Here is a 24,084-nt window from a genome sequence, read left to right as displayed (position 1 = left end):
TTCACCACAATAAGACTTCAGATGCTAAATAGCATCTGCATAGGAAACAGAATGTTGTGTTTTATGTACATGTGAGCATATGTATCTGTCCTGAGCAAAAGAAAAGGCAACACTCATAAAACCAGCTTGATTTTCTCATCTTTGAACTTCCTCCACCTTAGCACAGCTGATTCACTCTGCAGCCTGCAAATAAGCAATGCAAAGGGAAAAAAACCAAAGGGAGATGAGAGGAACCTCAGTTTATTTAGATCAACATTTCATCTACTAAAGGGAGTAAATCACTAAAAGCACCATTTCTTAAGGCCCTAGATGAAAGCGAAGAGGCTCGCGGGGATGCTGCATGGTCCTGGTTGGAGCTGGCACGTCGAGGTGTAGTTGAACTCAGCATTTACTTCTCCTTAGATCTGTTTATCATTTGTTTACAGTACAGTAATAGTTATTTAGAAAAGAGTAAGGCAGATCTGGAGGAAAGCCAATGCTGCTCTTGATTACTGCAAGCAACTGCAGCCCATTTCTTCCCTCTTAAACAAAACGTGGTTTCATTTCCATTGAAAGAGAAGAATATTCTGCACTGAAAAGGACAGAATCTGCTGCAAGAGTTGTCTGACACTGGGAAAATTAACCTGTGGCAGTTTCATTACCCTTGCCATGACATCAGTGATTGGATTTGCAGTGCAATACAGGTAATTTTAGATAAGAATAGTTTCAGACCAGCTTTGTTTCTCAAAAGAATACGAAAAGCTCAGGAAATAACTGCAGCTTGTGCTGTCCAAATCTGCTCCCAGGGTTGGAGTGTGTGTATATATAGTAGGAGGGGGTGCAAAAAGGATTCTGGGCTTTTGGGTCTCCTGGTGTTTTGAGATGCAGAGATTTTATTTGGAGACAATATTTGCCTCCCTACTGTACGTCCTGTATTGCAGATACTGCTGACGCGCAAAACCAGATGGAATGATCAAAATGCAGAACTGCACAAGGTTGAAACTGCCAGATGTTCAGCTCTATAAATCAAGCAGTCACCACCCCCCCCATCTGCAGTCAGCATTTGCAGCACACCGTGTGTTTTGTTACTATGCCAGGGAGCTAAACACTGACTGTGAGACCCAGTGTAAATCCATGGGCAGTGAGCAGGCTGCAGCAGCCTCCAAGGGCACATGCTATCTGATGGAGATATAAAGCTGCCACCATGGAAAAAGGCAATATACACAGGAAGGGGTTTTCTAATTTGGATGAGACAAGAAACCAGCTTTCTTCCACTGAAGAGAGGGCAGGAGGAGGAAGGGCATCTCCAGAAAGAGCTTCTCCAAGGAGCAGCGCTGGGTCAGAGGTGTAGACACCATCTGCACAACCACCACCTCCACCAGCAAGCTCACTCAGGTGGAAGAGAGGAAGCAAACGAAGGAAGAATTGTGGGTGATTATACAGAGAAGTTGACAAAGGACAGTATTCAAAGTTAAAAAGAAGCTGGTTTGCTCCTTTATATCAACGATATAAAAGGACTTTACACACTGACTTTGTATTTGCTCTCCAAAGCTGGAAGAGCTGCAGGAAGTGAGAATTAACCAACTACCAGGAAAAGTGGGGGACTTAAACTTAGGAACAAAAAGCTCAGACTCCAGCAGCTGATCGTGCTGTAGCTGTTCAAAATCCTGCCTCAAAACCCTCAACAGCCTCTTACTGCTTCATCACTTCACTGCTCCGCTCTTTCCTTAAGGCTGGTGCAGCCACAGATCTCCAAGCAGCCAGAAGCAGCCCAGCTGCATGCAGGCTGCTGACTTCTCAGGCTTTGGACCACTCCTCTGCTTGAGCTGCCAACCCAGAACCACAGCTGGTTTGATCCTTTCTATCTCCCATCACTTGTTCAGCCTGGAGAAGAGAAGGCTCCTGAAGGGGAGACCTTAGAGCAGCTCCAGTGCCTAAAGGGGATGCAGGAAACCTGGAGAGGGGCTTGGGACAAGGGATGTAGGGACAGGCCAAGGGGAATGGCTTGAACCTGCCCGAGGGGAGACTGAGCTGAGCTCTTAGGCAGAAGCTCTTCCCTGTGAGGGTGCTGAGGCGCTGGCACAGGGTGCCCAGAGAAGCTGTGGCTGCCCCATCCCTGGCAGTGCTCAAGGCCAGGTTGGACACAGGGGCTTGGAGCAAGCTGCTCCAGTGGAAGGGGTCCCTGCCCGTGGCAGGGGCTTGGGACTGGAGGAGCTTTAAGGTCCCTTCAAGCCGACCCACTCTGGGATTCTGTGATACTCCATCTCACTATGAATCTTTGCTCTCTGTTCCACAAAGAGCACTTGGCTCCTCATGGATGTTCCTACTGAGGTATCTGCCCAATCCCATCATGAGCAGCTTGAATGAGTTGTGAGCATCACGGACCAAACGCCACAGCAGTAGCCAAGGGACCAGAGAACAGCATGGTACAAGTGCCTTACTTTTCCAAAGGCAACTGGGAGAGATGCAATAGTTAACTGGACAATTCCCAGCTGTCCAGGCTGCCCTACCGCAACCCCCAAAGCTATTCTAAGGCACCACATAGCAGGAATACCAAGAGCCCATGAAAAGCATGGTGAGTAAAACTGCTGGTGTCTAATGGCGCCAGATGGGCTGTTGACACACTCCGTGTGGTTACACATGAAAGCCCATCCTGCAGGGAAAAATCATCACATCCCCACACGCTTCCCATCCGCCACCGGGATTGTCACCTTCGGATCTGTGCCGCGAGCACCGCACCCGGAGCTCAACCTCAGCAACCACAGCTTGTCCTTTAAACTCCTCTGAGTTCTTGGTGTCTCTTGGTTTCAGTAACCCCTCCAGTGCCTCCTTACAATGGCCCCTCTTGCCTTTGTCCGGGTTCAGCGCTTTCACAGCAAGGGTTTTATAGGAAGCGAGACAAAACCTCGCTGTACTTACTAGTGACAGACTTCCCAGCACTGGCAAGAAGCAGATCAAGGCAGGTCTTGAGACAGAAACGAAACAGAAAAGGGAAGAGGCAGTTACTTGCTACAGACCTTCCACGAAGCCTTTACAACGGCACACGTTAACTGCTGAGGCACCCCTAAACACCCAGCGCTTTCAGGCTGGAACACGGGCACGGTTTTCACAACACCGAGCAGAAGTTCTACAACTGTTTACAACAGACCCTTTTCCATCGTCACCACAAGCAGATGGCAGGGAAGCAGTTTGCCATTCTCATTAACCATTTCAATCCTCAAAGGAGATGGCAAATCCACTCTGCTTCCAGTTTCATGTCTCCACGGAGGAGGGATGGGAAAGGGAAACAAAACACGCACTAGGGACCGATGGGTATCACTGGCATTGAGCTTGGCTTCCACTGGTTCTGCAGACTGAGCAGAGTCTGCATTCACCCTTCAGCAGCAAAACAGATGAGATCAACCCAAAGCTTCAAGACCTGGCTATGAACTTGCCCAAAGTGCTGATGATTTCTCATTCACAACTGTTTGATTCCAACTTGCCCCGCAAGGAGAGGAGGAAGATGCCAAGATCCAGGTCTATTTCCAGCACTATTTACACTGGTTTCAAGATCGTGTGATGATAGCAAAATCCGGAGAGTTTATTTAGGTGAGTTCACAGCAGTCGGGGGTGTTTGGGAGCAGGAAGAGGAAGCTGTGCACAGATTCTGAAGGAACCACAAAGTATGAAGCTCTGTGGTTTCTCGGGTGTTATCTTGATGGGGCCCTGTGCAACTTCCACTTCAAAGGTTCAAGAGATCAGACGGGAAGATTGAGTCCCAAGTATCTGAAATGTCTTAATTAAATTACTCATTCATACAAGGAAGAGACAATCCAGCATTCATCTGCTTTAAGGCGAGCAGGAGACGGGGACGAAGGCCGGTGACACTTGGCTGGGTGCTGCAAGGTAACCCTCTTCAGAGCAACAGACCTTAAAAGACAACTTCCTTCCCCACAGGAGACTAAAACCAGACCACCACTCCCAAACCCCAGGAATAGTGGGTTTCCATAATGAGCACAGAAGGAGGGAATGGGTCAGATGGGAATGAAAATGTTACTAAATAGAAAGAAACTTTTAAAGGATACAGGCACATCACATCACCTGCGTGAACAGAAAACTTCTCCGATCGCTCTTCCCCTGAACCGAGGAGTTTGAAGCAAGTCCCTGCTGGTACACACAGAAACTGAAGTGTCCTGCTCCACCTCCCTCTGTCTCCCCAGATACTCAGGATGGGTTTCCTAGAGGGGTGCGACAGACATTCCCAGGTCCTGGAAGAACTCCCTCCAGAAGAAATTAACCACTGTGAGGGTGCTGAGGCACTGGCACAGGGTGCCCAGAGAAGCTGTGGCTGCCCCATCCCTGGCAGTGTTCAAGGCCAGGTTGGACACAGGGGCTTGGAGCAAGCTGCTCCAGTGGAAGGGGTCCCTGCCCGTGGCAGGGGTTGGAGCTGGAGGAGCTTTAAGGTCCCTTCCAAACCATTCCATGATTCTATGATCCATGTAAAATTGGGAGGAAGGATAAAAAAGCACTTTCTTGCTTTTCCTGTGTCCTAGCTCGGGTTGGAAGGGACCTTCACAGATCAGACAAGTCCGACCCCCTGCAATGAGCATGGACAGAATGCTTCATGCTTCTAAAAATCTTCCAAATGTTGTGACTCAAAAGACTTGGGGGGGAGAGGAAATGTCAGGGCTCAACTCCATCACAAGGAATCACAGGTCAAAACTGCCTATGACACGAATTATCCATTAGAACGATAACACCACAACTGAAGTCCACGTGACACGAATGCTTTGATACCTCCTGCATGGCATCATCTCTCCTGCAAGAAACCATTGCAGCTTTAAGAAAACTCCTCTGGATTTCTCTGCTCATTCACATCCACGTCTGATTTCCCCTCAAAGTGTTCCTGACGCAGCTCAGCCTTCCCTGCGAATGTTGAGGATTACAGGCATGGACATGGATGCTGCTCCCTGCCCTCCTCTTCCAAAAGATTCCAGTTATGAACATCTGTTGTTTACAAGGGCTCAGCCCGAAGGCTGCCAGACTTACTCTGCATCTTCTACTTCAAGGCAAAGGCTGCCAGAAAGCCATCTGAATTTCATGCTGGGATACCCTGGACCTCCAGCTGACAATCACACCTCAGGATCCTACTCCCAAAGATTATCTTCATCTAAAAGATGGCCTTAAAATAGCATTTTATTTTCATGTTTCCATGTTGTTTCTTTTCCTTTTTTTTTCCCCCTTGGAAGGAATCACTGAAGCTTTGCCATGGTTTTCACAGTCTTCACTCTTCTTTGAATAGGCAAATGCCTTTCGGACAGAATCATATTAAGTAGAACTGAAGCCTGGTATTAAAGGTCCTGGGGCTTCACTGCAGTGGGTCAGGGCCTTCCTCTGAGGATGGATGTCAGAGCAGCTCTGGTGCCTACAGGGACCCCGAGAGCCACAAGCAAGAGGGACACTGGGATGGATGCTCTGATCTAACTGCAAACAAGAGATGCTCAGGGACTACCCCTTGTAGTCATACACACTTTGTAACCCTCAGGCTTGTTCAGCCTGGAGAAGAGAAGGCCCCTTACAGCAGTGCTCCAATACCTAACGGTGGCCTACAAGAAACCTGGAAAAGGACTTCTGGTAAGGACATATGGTGATGGGACAAGGGGGAATGGCTTTAACTTGCCAGAGGGGAGACTGAGATGAGATCTGAGGCAGATTCCATGGGATTCTATGATACACCAGACCTGTGACCAACAAGCTCTTTTAATAACTGGAGGTGTAAGACTTGGGCTGTGGAATGCAATTTTCCCTGCAGTCCTTACACCTTGTGCAAGGATATTTACCACTGAGTATTGAAGCAGCCTTTCCCAATAGATATGGATTTTTTATCACTATTGTCTTTACAGTCCTTTCTAACTGAAATATCATTTTTTAAAAGAGAATAGGCAAAATGAGGCATAAAAGCCATGGCAGAGTAGTCAAAAGCAAGCAGAACCTGGGATACATCCAACTGCCATCAACTTAGATGTCACCTTGGCTAAAACAATCTGTTCCCCTTCTTCAAAGATGCAAAATGAGAACAACACACACCTACCTCTGTAAATCATGTTAAGATGCTCCAGTGAAGCTAGCTTCACACTCTGCAAGGGGCACGCAGCCTCCAAGCCCATCACCAGCTATCCACTCTTTGTTGTCAAGCCCCAACCACCTACATTTCAACTCCCATGTGGAAAACAGAGCCACCTGATCACCCCTGCTGCAGCCACATCTACAGAAAATCCACCCCATGCATTGCATTAGTTAGAAACCCAACACAAGCTGCACTTCCATTGCTCCCTCCTGTAAGGGTGTGCTGGATGGAGGAGGAAGCCACACACCCCAATTTCCAGGGTCAGCCCGAAGCCTCTTGCCCTTGATAGCATTCCTGAAATGAACACATCAGGAGCAACTTAGCAATTACATCCTAGCTCCTGAGTATGAAAGCACATGCAAATTACAGGGTAGCTGCCTGACAGATTTCCTCCTTGACAGCGTGTTATGGGATCTAAAAACGGCAAGTGACATGGTAAGCGCTCCCTGAATGATACGGTACCATCCGACACAATCATCACCGCATGGGAAGAACATGCTATTACTGTGTATTTATAGGGGCACAGCCAGGCAATTACAGAGTAGCCACCCTCCCATGCACGTCTCGGAGTCATGTAATACCAGGCTGCTCAGGAGGAGAGAGATCAGGGTTGGCTTTGATCAAATGCTCTTTCGGGGGCTTCCAAATGAGATTACAGCTGCAGCATCTATAGAGCAGGTACCAGCCAAGTTGCTTTGCACTCTTCAGGCAGTGCTGGGGATAAGTTAATTATAATTGGAACTGCTTCCTTACTGATCCCTGTGGTATTCTGACACATCCCTGAATGTTACAGCCAGCAAATGACTGCACAAGTCCTAGACGGAGCTGCCCAGGTCAGCCAGCTTTACAGCCACTGCTGTGACACATCCTGCCCACACACCCAGCAGCCTCACTGTTAACAATCGCTTCTTCCCTTTATTCTAACTCTTGACCAGCTTCTACATTTGGGACTCAACCCCTGCAGGGGCAATATATTCCAAAAACAAGATGCTTTTCTCCCTCTCTGCTCCATTCTGGAAAGATCCCCCCTGCATTCCTGGTCCAGCTCTGGGGCAGCAGCACAAGAGGGACCTGGAGCTGTTGGAGGAGGCCATGGAGCTGCTGCGAGGGCTGGAGCAGCTCTGCTCTGGAGCCAGGCTGAGAGAGCTGGGCTGGGGCAGCCTGGAGAAGAGAAGGCTCCTGAAGGGGAGGCCTCAGAGCAGCTCCAGATGTGGCTGCCCCATCCCTAATGGATTTCCAGATTCTTTCAGGCAATGCCCTGGACTTGACGTTTAATTTAGCAATCCAAGTGAAGATTTTATGTGCTGATAGCATCACCGGTCCAATCGAGGCTACACTCAATAACTGGGATATTTGAGGTCAGTTTTGTGCTGGTACAACTTTATAAAGCCCATCTAAAGTACAAACAGCCCAAAAACCAGGGGCAGGGGGCAGTGAGGAAAACACATTAGAACAAACACCCTGCAGTATCACAGCCAGCAGATTTAATTGCCGTGAAGCATGACACCATGTAGGATTTATTGAACAATGGTAACAACTTCCACATTGAAAATACACTCCAAATCTCAAAATAGGAAGCAAGCTGGATCCAACATTCCCAACACTGAAAGCTGCATACGACAGCATTTCTGATGGGATGTTTCATATCATGGAACATAAAGAAAACCACCTCAATTTTCACCAGGAAGAAAGACAAAATCAATTGCAAAAGACCAATCATAATGCACAAGAATATGACAGCTCAAGGCACCATTTCTTTCATGCCATCTTAAAGGCATGTGCAGAATATGTGCAGCTTAAAGCTGTAAAAACACTTCCACTGTAAAGGAAACAAAACACTTAAGACCATTACCAGGTATACAGATGCACAGAACAACTCTCCTCCAATCTATCAGCGATGCTCAGAGTCAGGTTCCCTCACAGTGCAGCACATTGTGTGTTTTCAATGAGAGCTGAACTAAATCACATCAAAGCTGCCCAGAAAGGAAATAGAATGGTGCCTATTGAATGGCTTTCACAAAGCAAGTGTCTAATGGGAGGGGAAAGCCGATACATCCCCACATCCCTGCAAGCACAGCAACAACAAAACAAAACACAGCCAGTGACCCCAACAACACTAACAGTGACACTGCACTGTGGGTGGAGGCAGACCCAGATGGATCCTCTCAGCCCAAACTGTCCAAGGCAGGAATGATTCAGATCCAAGGCTGCTTTTGCTCCATGTTTTCCCCAGCTGCTCCCCTGACAACAGAACCCAACCAGCTTGTGCACTGCCCGCATGTCAGCTCCAGCAGCGCTGTGGCTCTCTGCTGGCCACCTACTCCTGGGGCTGATGGCTCCGTGCCACACAGCCTGTGCCAGCCCCTTCTGCATCCCTCCTAGGAAAACCACCTTCCTCCAGGCAGGACTTGCCAGTAAATCCATGGCTTTGAACCCATGAAACCACGACCATGTCATCCCAGCTCTCCAAGAGCTAAACAGGGAAGAACCAAAGCAGTATGGTCAGACCTACCTGTAAACAATGGTTCAGGCAGGTGAGACAATTCATTGTCAATGAGGACATCTTCAAATTCTGAGTCCCAACAGCTTGGTATCTCGGGATTCCCCCCACCATGGCACAGATCTCTTTGGAAGTACTATTGACCCTACTTCTCTGCTGTTTTGAAGTGGCAGTAGCAGAGAATGCTATGAACTGAGATACAACACTCTTCAATCCTACACTTAGTATGTGTAAGATACTGAAACCAGAAAGCTGCAACAGCAAACCCCAGTACAGAACAGATGGCAGAGTTACCCTTTAAACAGAACCGACCACAGCCACTGACAGTGAAGGAAATCCAGGTTTGCCCATCGAACCTGGTGTACAGCTTGGCCCACCTTCCCACGAAAATGACTCCTTTTAGACGTGCCAATTTTTACCATTCCATTCCCTATTGACAACATGCAACCTACCAGGAATTACTGAAGTGTAGTTAGCAACCAGGCTGTGGAGGAAGATGAAATGAGTTCTGTGTTTAACACAAACTTGGGAGACACTTGATTCTGACATTCACAAGTGCTGGTACCTACATGGACTCTATCAGCTCTCTGCTGGCATTCCTGTCTTTGCAGCCACGTCTACAGGGGGAAAAAAGAGCAAAAACAAAAGGCAGATACTCTACTTGAATTGCTGGTCTTTGGTGCTCCTAGTTTTAGCCAGGAATCTCTCAGCCAACTTCTCCAAATTCCTTGAGTAATCCATCTCAATCTCTGCCTTCTTGCGGAAGAAATCCTGCAAGTCCTGCAGTAACTGGACCCGAAGCTCACACTGTTGGTCAAGGCATTTCAGCTGCTCTACCAACTGGGCACGGATCTCTGTAACAAATAAAAGCACTAGAGATTAAACAGAATCCCATTAGAGAAAACACCATCAAAATTCTCCAGTAAAATAGAGTTAAAACCACATTCCCTCATTCGTATACAGCAGCAAAAAAGCTCCATTAGGATGAAGTGTATCTGCAGGCAGAAAGTGATTGCAATCGCATCTCGGATGCACCAGCCACAGCAAAACCATCCAATATCCTGCAATCCATGCACAGCCCTTGGAGCAGAGCTTTGCTGCTGGGGAGTGCATCAGTTACAAGTGTCAAGTGCATTTCTGGCATCAAGGAGAAGCGGTCACTGCCTAAAAATGTACTGAATCTCAGCCTGGAAAAAGGACTGAATGCTGCAATACCCCACATCAGCTCAGGGAGCCACCTGGGGGAATTGCTATCCAATTCCTTTGCAGGCTACTCCTGATGCAGAGACAAGACATTGCACACACTGGGGCCTCCCCCAAGGCACCAGTTTGGGATTATTCAGTTAGTTCCTGAGCCGCCAGCTGTGCAGCTCTCCACAGAAACCAAAAACCACTGAAAGAGAGAAAGAGCCAACGTGATTGCAGACTTATCTCCAGGGAGACTATAAAATACTCATGTCTAAAGGACCCATAAATGACACAGACATAGGTGGTAATGTTCTACTATGCAGAATTATTACTGAAGTTATCTATTTATATGCACACAATACTTTACAAACAGTTTTCAAGCAGTTTACAAATAGGAAAACTTCTCCCATTAGACCTTGAAGCCAGGGTGCTCTCATTGCACCAAGTCTGAATCTCAGGGACAGGAGAGGGAAATGACTCGGCCCATGGTCAAACAGGACAAGAAAACATAGCAGGAGCATGTCAGTCTATCCTGAGAATGCAGAAATATCCAGTGGTGCAGCTACAGGAGGTTATTTGGCTTTTATACAGGCAATAAACTGAACATGAAATCAGTAAAATGTGTATTTCCATCTTTGAGCACTCCAGCCACAGAGATGCCCCCTGTTGCTTGACTCTGATTGCTGCTCTTGCCAAAGGTTCTCAGAGGTGTGTTACCCCAAGATGAATTCAGAATCAGCAATAAAGTAAGGAACATGCAGGTCTTGGGCATGCACAGCTTTGTACCTCTGCATCCCAACCACAGGCACCCACAGCTTCCCCACCACAACCGAAGAGGGGCGAGTATCACTTCCCAAACGCAATTTGCTAATCCCTGCTGTGCACATCATCGCCATCCAGCTCAGTTCCCAGTTACACAGCTACTAACAGAGCTGCAGAACCTTACATGCGTGCCCTGTTTAGTCAATGCAAACAAGACAACCCCATTCTACCTGTGCCTTTGTCATTAAGGCTTTCACGAAGCATAGAAAGTGAGGCAGTGAGCGGGAACAGCACCAAACGGCACAGTCAGGGAGTGTTTCCTCCCTGCAATGAGCCAGCCTGCCCAGTCCTAACACCCATCTGCAGGTCTGGCATTCAGGAATCCCAGCCTGGTTTGGGTTGGAAGGGACCTTAAAGCTCCTCCAGCTCCAACCCCTGCCATGGGCAGGGGCCCCTTCCACTGGAGCAGCTTGCTCCAAGCCCCTGTGTCCAACCTGGCCTTGAGCACTGCCAGGGATGGGGCAGCCACAGCTTCTCTGGGCACCCTGTGCCAGCGCCTCAGCACCCATCAGCTGGAGGAAACACAAAGTACCACTTCCCGAAAAGAAGATCAGCACAGCACACGTATCTTAATGGTAAAACTACAGCGAAGCTCAAGCCCTCAAGGTGGATACTTCACATGCAGCTCGCCTGCCGAACAGCAGCAAGAAGTAGTAACCTTTTCCTTCAGTAAGAACCGCAGTATCAGCACGCTTTCATTCTACCTACCCTCAGTGTTTGTGGCAGGGAGGAGGGGCAGCTGATGGGGCTGCCCGCAGGGGAACAATGAGCTATTCAGCCCCAGCTTATCGAGCCTGTGGCACGGGGCTGGAGAGGGCAACCTTGCTCATCTTTCAAACACACAGCACGCAGTCCTGTGCCACAAAATCCAATCAAGAATGCAGGAATTTCCTGAGGCTTACTGGGCTTTCTGGAGGATGAAGTGTCTGCTTGTTCTCCCATTGCTTACACAAGCAGAAGGTTTTTAAGTCGGGCTTACTCCGAGGCCAGAGCACAGGCGAGCCGGAGCTGTGTGTGAGCTCTAACCCCCGGGTCACCGCATCACACGGGACCTTTTCATGTCTGCAGTCACAACAACCACTTTCATTTGGAATTCGCTGCTTTTGCATCCTTCATTTCCCCACGTTGTCAGGTTAACAGCCACTTGAAACACCAAAAAGCCTTCCCCCTCCTTTCCTGTTCAAATAGGATCCCACCCACTGGGATCATTCAAGATGAGGAACAAGCTCCTGAACACCCTGCTCCTGCTGCCAAGGCTTCAAGTGCCTGAAGGTGAACAAACACACTGAAATCAAGGTCAAGATGCCCACAGAAGAACTGGGATTAAACACCAGGTATTCTTATTCTCACACTGAGCCTTGCCCCGGATGGCAGAACCCTTTCTATTGTACTTTAAGCTCACGTGGCTACAACTACATAATAAAACATCCCCAGTAGCAACAGCAAAGTTTTCCATCCATTTCAAACAAACCATTTCTTCACTCCCATCACCAGATCCATCAAGGCACCTGGGGCAGAGGGACACAGAGCTGTATAATGCTAGACAGGTGAATAGTTTTACTTTTCTCCCCTCTGCAATCACCTTCTCAGCATTCCAATGGAGCAGTCAGCAGGCTTGGCTAATGAATGAACCCAAAGGGGATGAAGGAACGCCTGCCTCCTGTATTTTGGTGACGTTTGTCATTCTCAGCATTTATAATGGCTCATTTTCTTTTTCCTTACTGAACTTCGAAGCATACAGAGCATTGATAGGCATAATTCTTATCATCCAGTTCCTGCCCATGAATAAAATGCTGGTATTTAAGTAATGATGCCTTTAATACTTCCATGGAAGTGTCATTGCCAATAGTACCTACCATAAGAAAGTTAAGAGACGTACTACATTTGAAGCTACCACCATACCTGGTCATAAAAACCCTGGATGATCTTCATTAATTGACTGTTCCTGCTTGGAAAAGCCTAATAGTTTAAACAAGACCAATGACTAGGTGCAGATCCAAAACACTCCTAAACTACAATCTTGGGAAGGATCCAGTAAACGAAACTAATAGTAGGTTATCCTTTATTTATTACCCTTAAGCAGATTACAAGAACTGTGGTGCAATTATGGGCCTCTACTGAACAGTGGCAGCTTCTCAAACTACAACAAGAGATGGGTTTCTGCAAAGCTCCTGGCAAGAACCTGTGCTATCAGAAACCCATCATGCCCAGAGGAGGTGGATACGCACTGACTGGAACAATACCTTGCTCTGCTACAGCATCCAACAGTCAGCCTGGGACAAAGAATTTGCCAAATGATTACTTTGGGCTTAAGCACCCTATAAACTGAAGTTGGAAGTGTGGAAACGATGACACTTCTGTACCAACTCCTTCATTCTTCAGCAGGTCATGCACAGAGCGAATGGGATGAACTCAGACCCAGGAGACTACCTTGCCCTGTCATCTCACACTCTAAGCAACATTCCTGTTCCAAGCAGGATCCCCTCCCGAAGATCCCAGGATCAGAATCCTCCCAAAGAGGGCTCCAGCTCCTCCCACTGATAAGCTTTAACAGCTCTAACTGGATAGCGACAGGGTGAATCAGCCTGCACCGCACAGAGCACCAGGAGAAGACCCAAGCAGCCTGAGCTGTGCTTCAGTATCTAGCTCCATCTCCGTGCCTGTGCGCTGCAGCTCTCTCAAGAGGTCCCCACCCCTCTCCCAAATGCCATGCTGTATAAAAAGATGACAAGCTTGGGAAAGGAGTGGGATGACAACAAAACAGAACCACCAACCCCCAGCTCCCGCCCAGATTAAACAGCGATCCTCTCACCCACACAAACCCGCTCCGACTGCTCCCAAACCGGCCCTGCTTCTGCCTGGACACAGTGGTCCCCCCCATGGCTGCTGCCAGGAGCCGTCCTCCTCCTCGGTAAGGTCGGATGAGCTCAAGACAAGCAGGAAGCATGTCAAAATCAAAGGAAAGCCGCTCTAGACATGGCTGGGAAGGTGGAAAGCAGCAGGTTCAAACCTCAGCACATCACCCTGACGCCTCAGGACCCCTGCCCGACACACGGGCTGCAATGACGCAGAAGGACTGGAAGATGCCAAGCAGTAAATTGTGTGCACAGCTCTAATGCAACCTTATCTTTCAGGCGACTCAGCAGCGTATGAAAGACAAAGCAGAACAAATGAACAAAACCTCCACTTCATAGAGAAGACTGGAGCAGCAATTTTAACCATAGAATGGATGAATGATCGTGGTTTAGATCTTGTGCCTTAAATCCCTGTCTCCCGAAAGCTGCCACATACTCGGATGCTGAACACTGGAGACAACAGTGGTACAGGCACCCCTTGCCTCCCTTTGCAAAGCCTGTGGAAGGGCAGGTTAAGATTACAGTTTAGGTTAACATTAACACTCCATTCAGGCTCCAGAACTGGAAAACAGCCAACACTACAGCTCTGAGTAGAACTTAGAACCACTTCATAGAGAATTCCGTTTCAGGCAGTGTTTTGGATTACACATTTTGACATATTCCCTCCATATTGCTAAGAATTCTCCTACCACCATACATAAGAAAGCCTGTGCTTCGAAAGTAAAAGACTTTGTAGCTGGATGAAACAGCCTCAATGTATTTTAGGTACAGGACTCCAAACAGGGCTCTGACAACAGCCCAACAACCCCAGTCGTGGCTGGGAGCTTTAGCGAAGCCTTCATGCAGTAAGAGGAAGGATTTCACTGCACAGACCACACTGCTCGCTGAAAGCTGCTGATCATCACAGCCTTCCAAATCTCCCTGCTAATCTGCAAACCAGGCTTTGAAGTGAAAACGGTGGAAGAGAAGGAAATAGAGTCCTTTGTTAAAGACCAGAGCCGGGAGGGAGATCCGGGTTCAGGTTCTTAATCCTGTCAGACACTGCATGCCCCCAAAAAGGTGCATTTTCCTTTAAAAACCAGGATATCCCTTACCCAACAGTAGCACTGGGGAATGGACATGGACAAGGATCCCTTGTTATAAATATACAAACAGGACTGTAGGCATTAGGAGCTGCCATTCAAGCTCAGCCTGAGAATGGTTTGAGGCACAAGATGAATGTGTCAAGTTTTGCATCAGTGAAATAAAAGCAGCAGCGAGACACATGCTGGAAAGCAAGATCAAGGCTGGTCTCCATCTCAGTGAGGTGCTGAGGACACTCAGCTTTGATTTTCATACCTACATCACAATACATTTGCATCACTGATTACTTGGGTGTACCAGCTTTTCCAGGCACAAGAGGAGTGTCTCTGGAAGCAGCGCAGCAGCCGATGCCTTCTGCTTCACTGCAGATGCCCAACGCCTTCACTGCCCTATCCCCAGCAACAGAGCATGGTAACTCCTCCTGCCCACAAGAGCCACGTCCTCACCTTTGTAACCCATAGTGTGCATAAAGCCCCGGATAAAACCCCTGTGAGGGTGCTGAGGCGCTGGCACAGGGTGCCCAGAGAAGCTGTGGCTGCCCCATCCCTGGCAGTGCTCAAGGCCAGGTTGGACACAGGGGCTTGGAGCAAGCTGCCCCAGTGGAAGGGGTCCTTGCCCATGGCATGGGTTGGGACTGGATGAGCTTTAAGGTCCCTTCCAACCCAAACCAGTCTGGGATTCTATGATTCAGTCAGGAATAAAGCTAAGCACATGCCGGCCACATTTCCAACCAAACTACTCCTGGTTTCTCACAAAACCAATGCTGGCTATCACTAAAATCTCAGTTTCTGGATCCCTTTTGGGAGAGAGGACAGGAATGGGGATTTCCACTGGGTATTGCACAAGGCGCTAGCGCTCCAAGGAAGTTGTTAACTCCTCCTCTCCAACCACCCTCCATTTCCAACACACTACTGACACCACTATTTACCATCCTAAATGAAAGCTGACGTTTAAGGTCCCTTCCAGCCACAACCATTCTACAATTCCATGATTTCAAAAACCACGGGAAAGTTGTGAAGGAATGAAACACAGAGTCAGGGCAAGGCTCGTGGGCAGTGCTCAACCCTGGCCTGCCCCATGCAGCATCGGAGTGTGTGAATTAATCAGAGTGACCCTGAAGTGTGGGAAAGGCACAGGAGCACCCTTCAGAAACCACATTAATTCATTCGGAAGCAAGGAGCTGCCTGGGTGTGGAGCGAGGGAGGGAGGGGATGCAGGAGCCAGGGCTCTTGGTTTCAACACAGCAGATTTGAATGAAGAATGCTGCACTGCGGTGTTCCACGGGGCACAAGGGAAGTGCCTCTGTAAAGGGAGAGGCTGGCACTTGCTCTCACCAGAAACTTCTCTTTATTCTAGGATGAAGATGCAGCAGGAAGAGACAGCACAACAGGTCCATGACAATAAAGAGAAGCAGGGACATGGCTGGGCTCCTGCACCAGCTCCTGGCCCGGTGTGGAACTGGGGCTGTGGACATTCTGCAGGGTCCTCCAGCTGGATTCCCTTCTCGATGCCATCATGAGTGCGCTCCACAGCAAGCAGTTTGGAAACCCACCCCTTAATGCAGGAAGCCAGAAGAAATGAAGAAAAGCATCTAGAACTGTACTCTGAAATCACCCGAAGCAGATGTAGATCATCCTCACTGCATCAGTCTGCAACATGCTAATCCCTCTCTTATGTGCTACACGAAACACACCAAAAAGACCCAAATGGATTGCAAAATGTAGAATTATCAGCTTTGCCTTTGGGTTTAGTTCAGATGCAACCAAAGACAAAGGGGGCTGCTTTCCTCTGCCGATGAACCATCAGCCATTAGCTACCTGACACCAGAAAGTAAAAGAGACATTTGCTAGTCTAACTTCTGCAGCCCCAGACTTAGGAGTAGCTTAATTCAGAATTATTCTGATCAGGAGGAAGACCTTTACATATATCTTCATCCTAAACACTCGGGTTTCCCTAACTGCTGGGGATTAAAACAGAAGTGAAACAACTGCTCCTTTTGCCTTCCAAACTGTTTTCTCCAAGCGCCTCAGCTGCATGATGTCAACTGGCGTGAAGGGTTTCTTTAATGGTGGAGCAGTCCTAAACTGAATTGAATTATTCATCAGAAACCTGTAATATGAGCATTATTTCTGGCATTTGCCAGATGTTCTCACTGCCTCAGTTCACTTCAGGAATCCCAAACTACACTCAGTGTACACTATACAGCACCGCACTACCTCAGGCAGAAGCATCTATAGGTGAGAAAGCAGCATCCAGACACACACAGACACATCAAATCCATTAAATCCTCCCTTCTGCTCATTGTTTCCTCAGGAAAACAGCTCAGGGATGGGCCAAATTCCCCAGCCTCAATTCCCAGCCCCCTTTGGAACTACTGCAAAGACTCAGTTCATTTGGCATTATGATTTTCCATCTCTCCATCTGTCAAGGGTGCTCCAAAGGTTAATAAAGTTGGGAACTGCTGAAAGATACTGGGATGCAAGCAGCCAGCAGTGGTATTAGTATGAATTATTACTTCTTCCCAATCAGAGCTGATAGTTTCTCTCTCAGACACAAGTATTTCATGCCAAATAGCATTAAGTGCATTTCTCAAATCAATGAAATTGCTACAACAGAAGTGGCAATTTAGGACTTACAGGTTTTAATCTCTTCAATGAAAAGGAAAACCCTTCGGTGAATTATGTCATCTATTTAGAGACACAACCAGAATGATTAATGCTGGTGTCTGATTTAATTTCACCTCAGGATTTGTCCTCCTCCTTCTCCTCTTTGGTAACTAACACATTAATGTGCATAAATGATCAAGAAATAAGTGAAGAGGCACAGAAAGGGACATGGAAACACTTCTCCATCACAGTAAACTCAATTGCAGAATCCCTCCCAGTAGACTGCCTAATTCCACTGCTGTCTCAGGCAGCCAGGGAAAGACAGAGAAATGTGGGATTGGATTTTCAGTGCATCAAGGCTTTTCACCTTTGCTTTAAGCCAACATTCTGCAGAACCAACCCCCATTTACCTGGAAGGTCTCTTAAAGATCCAACAAAGCGAATGGGAAGAGGCTTCAATTTAAAATCACGTTAACAGGGAAAGGTAACTCTGGCTTAGCACCACTGCTCCAGAGGGATCCTGAAGTGAACCCCTGGTGTCACCAACACCTTCCCCTCCTGGTCCTTGGTCTCATTCAGACAAACCCCACTTGGGAGCTGCCACGATCCAAAAGCGCCCATCAGCCCCCAAGCCCTCCAGCTCCCAGCTCCTGCATCCCGGATGCTCCGAGGCTGGATGTGCTCCTGGGTAGCACCTCACAGACCCACCTGGTCGGTCCCGAATGACCCAGCGAGCGCCCGAGCTGCCTGCAGGCCAGCAGCCCGCAGACTTGTACAAGTGCACCATGGAGGATGGCTGCAGCCCTGCTCCCCTTCCCCCTGGAACGGCAGGGAAGGCTCTCAGTCCATCGAGAAGGAAGACAACTGTCCCAGGAAGGCAAGGGGCTGAGTCAAATATATGTCAGCAGCCCGATGCCATCGTCACAGCCTCCCTGTCAGTCCCACAGCCACTGCCCTGCGTGTTCCTGGGAGCTCTGGGAGCTATTCATTAAGCAGAGACATTCCAGGAGAGGTGAATAAGCAGCATCACTGCAGACATTTCATAGATGACTTCAATGAGATCAAAAAGGTCCGAGCTATTTGCCTGGGGTACCCGTGGACACAGATGACAGAGCCGGTTTCCACCAGAGCAGCCTCTTATTTTCCCCACTGTCATAACTAAGACTGCCATTAAAGCCAGACCATTCCATGCAATCAAAGTAATACCTCCTTAGAGTGCCATGAGAGCTCCTGAGAAATCAGGCTTATCTGTTTAGACACAAAATCAAATTGGAGCATTGTTTGTCATTCACATAGAGTGCACCTCAGAACAGCAGGTATAAGCCTCATTTAAAACCACACACACAAAAAATAGGTAGGAAACCCCTTTCCAAAGTCGCTGGTGCTCCCTGGCTCAGTTTATGCTCACATTCGTAAGTAGTTTACTCCAGGAATACTCACTGAAAGCAAAGATATCTCAAGCAGGCTTTTCCTACACAATCCTAGGAAGCAGAAGTTATAAATATTCAGCTTTCTAAGTGGAGGGCTGCTGTCTTGAAAGAAGCTTGTATTTTACTCTATAGCACCTCTTGTAAAGAGGGAAATGAGCCTTTGACAGAGCCTGCAGAGCTCGAATTACGTGAATCATCGGTTTTCTATCAGTTCCTTGTCAGCTACAGCAACACCCATTAATCAGCACAGCTTAGGCCAGAGCAGGAACAAGGAGATGCTCATCTGTCATGTGCCTTTGTCACAGAACTGAACACTGAAACTGGGGTCCTCCTTTTTACACACACCTGCACACACACTGCATCACTTAGAAACCATTCCTGTTGCTCCAGCTCTCACAACGCATTACTCCCAGTTCCTACACTGGAAGGTATCTAAGGTTCTAGCCAGGTTTGGCACAGTGGCAACTTCTGCAATGGAAACCAAGTTCAAACCTTGATCTGAAAACGTTTCCTCTATGCTCCCCCCTCAATCTCCAATGGGAAAAACACCGATTTCCAAAAAAAGTTTTTTTCCAAGGAAGCAACGATGCAACAGTGCACAGATTGCAACCATTCTATACAATTATCACATAGAAACAGGACTAAGAGTTCAAAGAAAAAAACAAGCCTTTTATATATATATATATATATATATGCACACACATACAACTTTAAATGAGCTGAAACCAGAGTCTGAGACACAAACCCAGGGACTAATCAGGATTCCTAGTACCAATTAGATAACAGAATCAAAGCATTCCCTGAGATGAAGCATCCTGTACCGCAGACATCAAGCACATACTCACTAAAGAGCAGAGCGTTTCCAGTGTCATTTCCTTCCACTCCTGAGAAGTCAAAAGGAGCCCTTTCTATCAAAGAGCCGGAAGCAGGGACAGAGGGAAGGAAACCATCCTGCTCTAAAGGAGCACTGGAAAGACTGGGCAAAACCAGAGAGAATGCACCTATGGGAAATGCCTGAATCAAGTGAGCAGAAGTTCAAGCTTTGCAGGACTTGAGTAGACCAAGGATGAGGACGGGGAGTCAGGGAGGCTTCAGCATCCTTCCAACCCCAACCACTCTATGGTGCTTGATGCATGTAAGAGCCTGCAACCAGGAGCTTGACCCTACAGATCATGTCAGGTGGATTTTAGCTTCTGCTGCTGATACCCAGAGAATGGCTGCCAGGCCCAGAGACCTGCCTCCAAACCCCAGCTGGGGCACGGAGATGGGCACGATCTGCAAAGAACAGTCATGGAATCCCAGCTGGTTTGGGTTGGAAGAGACCTTAAAGCTCCTCCAGCTCCAGCCCCTGCCACAGGCAGGGACCCCTTCCACTGGAGCAGCTTGCTCCAAACCCCTGTGTCCAACCTGGCCTTGAGCACTGCCAGGGATGGGGCAGCCACAGCTTCTCTGGGCACCCTGTGCCAGCGCCTCAGCACCCTCACAGGGAAGAGCTTCTGCCTGACACCCAACCTGAACTTCCCTGTTTAACAGCACAGGTTGTGTTTGGAGCCCTAAAACAACACAGAGCTTAGAAACTCTCAAGTTTCCATGCAGCCTGCACGAGCCGCGCCGTGTCCCCCCCACCCAGCTCAAGCTCTACCCAGACCCCAAGGATCAACTCACTGCGTTTCTCATTTGCATCACACAACTCCCTGAAACAGAAACTGTTCAGTCCTTAGAAAACACCACCCGAAATAAACCACTTAAAGGAAGATTTATTAAAGCCGTTTGGACAGGAGGAAACCAAAGCACACGGAGCCCATTCACCGGTCCCACTCCGGTACTGGGTGGGACCTCTTTTCCCTCCCTAGTTGAAGCTGCTGCCACAGGCCAAAAGGAGCCCCTGTGCCAGCCCCATGCGGCACCAGCCAAAGGCAACATGGAAGCAGGAGCTGAGCTCTGGCTCCGGGGCCAGCCTTCCAACCAGGAATGTTTGTGTTGGTTCATTGACCAGGGCCTTAAACCAACACACCCACAGCAACCAACCAGCCCAGCAGAGAGCTAGCAGACATAGCAAAGAGGCTTCCGAGTGCCAACCCTGTCATGGGCTGCTCATTCCCAGTTTCAGTGTGAATCAAGGGTCAGGTCTCTCCATCCTCCTGCTGAAAAAAGAGAGGAAATGGCCTTTCCATGCCAGTGCAGGCAGAGATGTAAGAGCGCAGGAATATCCTAGTGGCTTGTTTAAAATGCCAAAGATGGTGGAGTATTTGGTTTGGGTGGGTTTGTTCTGCCTTTTTTAAGATATATATATATAAAACAAAGCCTATGTGAGGAAGCAAAAGCCTGTGTCAGGAAGGGCTGTGACTAACACTTCTGAAGCTGCAGCAAGAAAATCAATAGCATAGTAAAGCCTCCATTGATAAAGTTACACATGTAACTTTCAATACAACTTTGATAGGATTTAAATGCTGACAAGACCTCAGATAACTTATGAAATCCAGCTGTTGACACCCTTCAACTATGAATTACCAATACACTTCATGTTCTTTTGTTGCCCATGACATGTATAAATCATTAATACCTTGACATGTCCATGACATGCCCATGACGTGTATAAATCATTGATACCTTAAAGCTGTGACTGACACTTTAAGTTCTGGTAGTGACTGACCACTATTGGCATTCCAGGCCAGACAGGTTTGTTACCACCCTTTACAATCCAACGCTTCCGCAGGAACATCAGGATAACTTCCAGTGGGAAATGAGCAGTGAAAGCTTCAGATGCTCTGCTCCTGTTTTCAAGAGGGTGAATGGCAATTTCCCATTAACATAAGAGATCTGTTCCTCTCCTGCTATAAAGCCATCAACTATCTGTACAGAAGCAGTAACCCTATCAAAGCGAGACACTGCACCTTACAGCCTGACTCACCCTGAGCCCATCTGCACAAAGCATTCAGACAAGAGCTTTAAAACCCCAGGATCTTGAAGCGAAGAGCCAGACAGGATTACAGAGAATGAGCTGCTGAACGTGTTGGAGACAGCCAGAAAATCTTTGAAGGCAGACAGAGGGCAGGAAATTGGAATCCTTTTGGGATCAGCTTATGAGTTCTCTTTCTCGATTTCAACGTTTTCAGACATCAGACCCCAGAGCAGGTGATGCACTGGGGGTTACAGGGAGCCCACAGTCCCAGAAGCATCAATAGATCAGGTCACTGCTTGCCATGAGAACTGGCACATCTCCTGCCCAAGTCACCGCCATGTAGAAGCATTTCTATCCTTGAGAGCTCCTATCCTTGATCTGCTGAAGCAGATGCACTGCTCCAGACAAACCGCTGAACAGAGTTCACATTTGCCTTTCCCATTAAGGAGTCCACACGTCACTTGCCAAAGGCCATACAGATAAAGTCAGCTGAACTCCCCGCTGCTCCCCCTGACAGCTTCATTTACTGTCTCAGATCTGGAGCAAGCCGTGACAACTTCACATCTGCTTCCACATTTCATTTTTATGACACTCCAACATCTGCAGAGGATGCTGCGATTAAAAAGAAGTAAAATGATGCTTTAAGAACCTTGGATGCAATTAGCTTATTCTCCTGAAGCCAAGGGATCACATAGCAAGCGAGGATGCTCTTCAGCAAGAGCAAGGGGTCATTCAACAAACATCAGAGTCCTGAATTACACACACTAGTGCAATTCCAGCAGATAAAGCTTGTGAAAAGCAAAGTAGATGCTCAGTCTTAAGTATTCCATTGTTTTAAGAAGCCCAGGCTGCTTTGATACTAAGAAATGCAATGACACTGCAGCATCACTGCAAAGAAGCAAGAACACAAATGTAAAGTGCTGCATGTACCAACACAACAGCCCTTTCAGTGCAGGACAAATCCTTTCCCCTGCCCGTACTGAGACTCCCCTCCCTAACCCTGCCTTCTCCCTCGTTCCTCCTTTTGTGTCTGCAGACAGGGCAGACACAAAAACCCTGTAAGAAAACGCCCTGCACTGAACAGGTCTGTGTGCAGCACAGCTGCTGACGTTCCATTTGGCTCTCCCATAGCATGGCTGGAAGTCTACTCTGAGTTGGACAGGGAATACCATCACACTAATGAGATAAGCATAAGGCATCAGTCGGTGCAGCATTCTGACTTACAAGTAACTTCTACTGCAAGCCAGAAGGGCAAACCCTCCTCAAGAACAGGATGCCCAGCTTTTAATCTCCTTCTAAAGCAGAGCTAAGAAGCCACTGCATGGGAAGCAAGTCAAACCAATCAAACTGAAGACAGCCTGAGAAGTTGTGACTTTCCACGTCAGCCCAACCTGAAGAACTGCATTTTTTAGCCACTGTGACACTCAGAGGCACCCCTGTGCATCCTCGTAGGTGATGTCCAGAAGGATGCCACTGAAACAAACAGCTCCATTTGGAGCTTGCACCAGCCATGCAGATTGCCTTCCTCAAACTGAAGAGCCTGCAGAGGAAGAAGTCAATGGGGCTGGTGACAGCAGCCGCTTCCCCTGTGGCTGGACCCGCTGGAAGCAGAAGCACACATGAAGGAGAACATGAAGCAGTCAGAGCAGCTACTTCACCACCTGTACTCTGCAGGGAGGGTTTTTGATGACCCTCCTGCAAGAGGAGAGCCCCAAGGCAAAGTGCTAGTGAAAGTCAGCCTGATGAACACATTCTCCCTCCCACTGACCACACACTTCACCCGAAGCGCTGCCCCTTGCTGCAGCACCCACCCATCTCCAGCTCCAGTTTAAGATTAGCCTGTACTTTCCTTGATTTCACAAGAGGCTGCGAACGAACAGAAAACTCTTTCCTCAAGAGGTTTCGGTTCCCTCTTTTCGAACCCTGCGTCAAGGCCTTATGACAAGACAGTTCCTTCCCTGACACCTTCAGATCACCAAAAGCAGACACTTGCCCGTTATTCCTTGAGGCTCAACTTAGTGTTTCTGAAAGTCAAACATCAGTTAGCATCAACCCGACAAAACTGAGGCCAAACGTGGATGCGGTGCTGATGGAAAACCAGAGCAAGATTTCCCTCTGGAAACGAGTCAGGTAAAGAGCTCTAAAAGTTATATTCAAATCAAAAAAGTCTATTCAGTGCTGTGGGCAGTGTCTGGAGGGCTTGCACTAGGAGAGCTTCAACTCTGCAGCATCACACATGACAAATGCCTTTATTTCACTGTGAAACTGGCAAATTTGTCTTCTAGGGCTTCCTTCTAATCATAGTGGATTTGTGGAGCTCCTGCTCTTCTCCTCTCTAAAGCTTGAAAAGATAAAGGGGAAAAGGCACCAGGAAACCAAACTTGAAAAGGGCACTTCAATACAGCACATAGGGAAAAACTGGATACAGTTGTGTGTCCAGGGCTTCAAAGGTTTTGTTCTACAATATAAATATAAATATGTAAGGCTTTGTTACTCCTAAACAGTGATGGATTGGGTCAGCAAAATGCCAAGAAACCCTGTTCATTGCTGACATCAGGCAGGGTTGAGCTGAGCTCCACTCAGCTACAGCAGCTTCCCCCAGGACCCCCAGGT

The 24,084-nt window shown here is 48.0% G+C and overlaps 1 protein-coding gene across 4 annotated transcripts in view; it reads right to left on the bottom strand.

The window, feature by feature from the left end:
- The window catches only part of SRGAP2 (SLIT-ROBO Rho GTPase activating protein 2), an 87,701-nt gene that overhangs the window by 47,659 nt on the left and 15,958 nt on the right, over positions 1-24,084 (bottom strand). For 3 of the 4 annotated variants that reach the window (XM_061362841.1, XM_061362843.1, XM_061362845.1), the window contains exon 3: positions 9,247-9,439. The exons of the other annotated variant lie outside the window; for it this stretch is intronic. In XM_061362841.1, coding sequence (XP_061218825.1) covers positions 9,247-9,439 — 193 coding nt within the window. The remainder of the gene's footprint in view (positions 1-9,246; positions 9,440-24,084) is intronic. 4 annotated transcript variants of the gene reach the window in all.

This window comes from Neopsephotus bourkii, unplaced genomic scaffold (assembly GCF_033783945.1).
Source record: "Neopsephotus bourkii isolate Nb327-2 ecotype Australia unplaced genomic scaffold, CSIRO-AGI_Nbou_v1 NB_1139, whole genome shotgun sequence".
NCBI classification, from domain to species: Eukaryota; Metazoa; Chordata; class Aves; order Psittaciformes; family Psittacidae; genus Neopsephotus; species Neopsephotus bourkii.
This window is presented reverse-complemented; position numbering and strand designations above follow the sequence as displayed.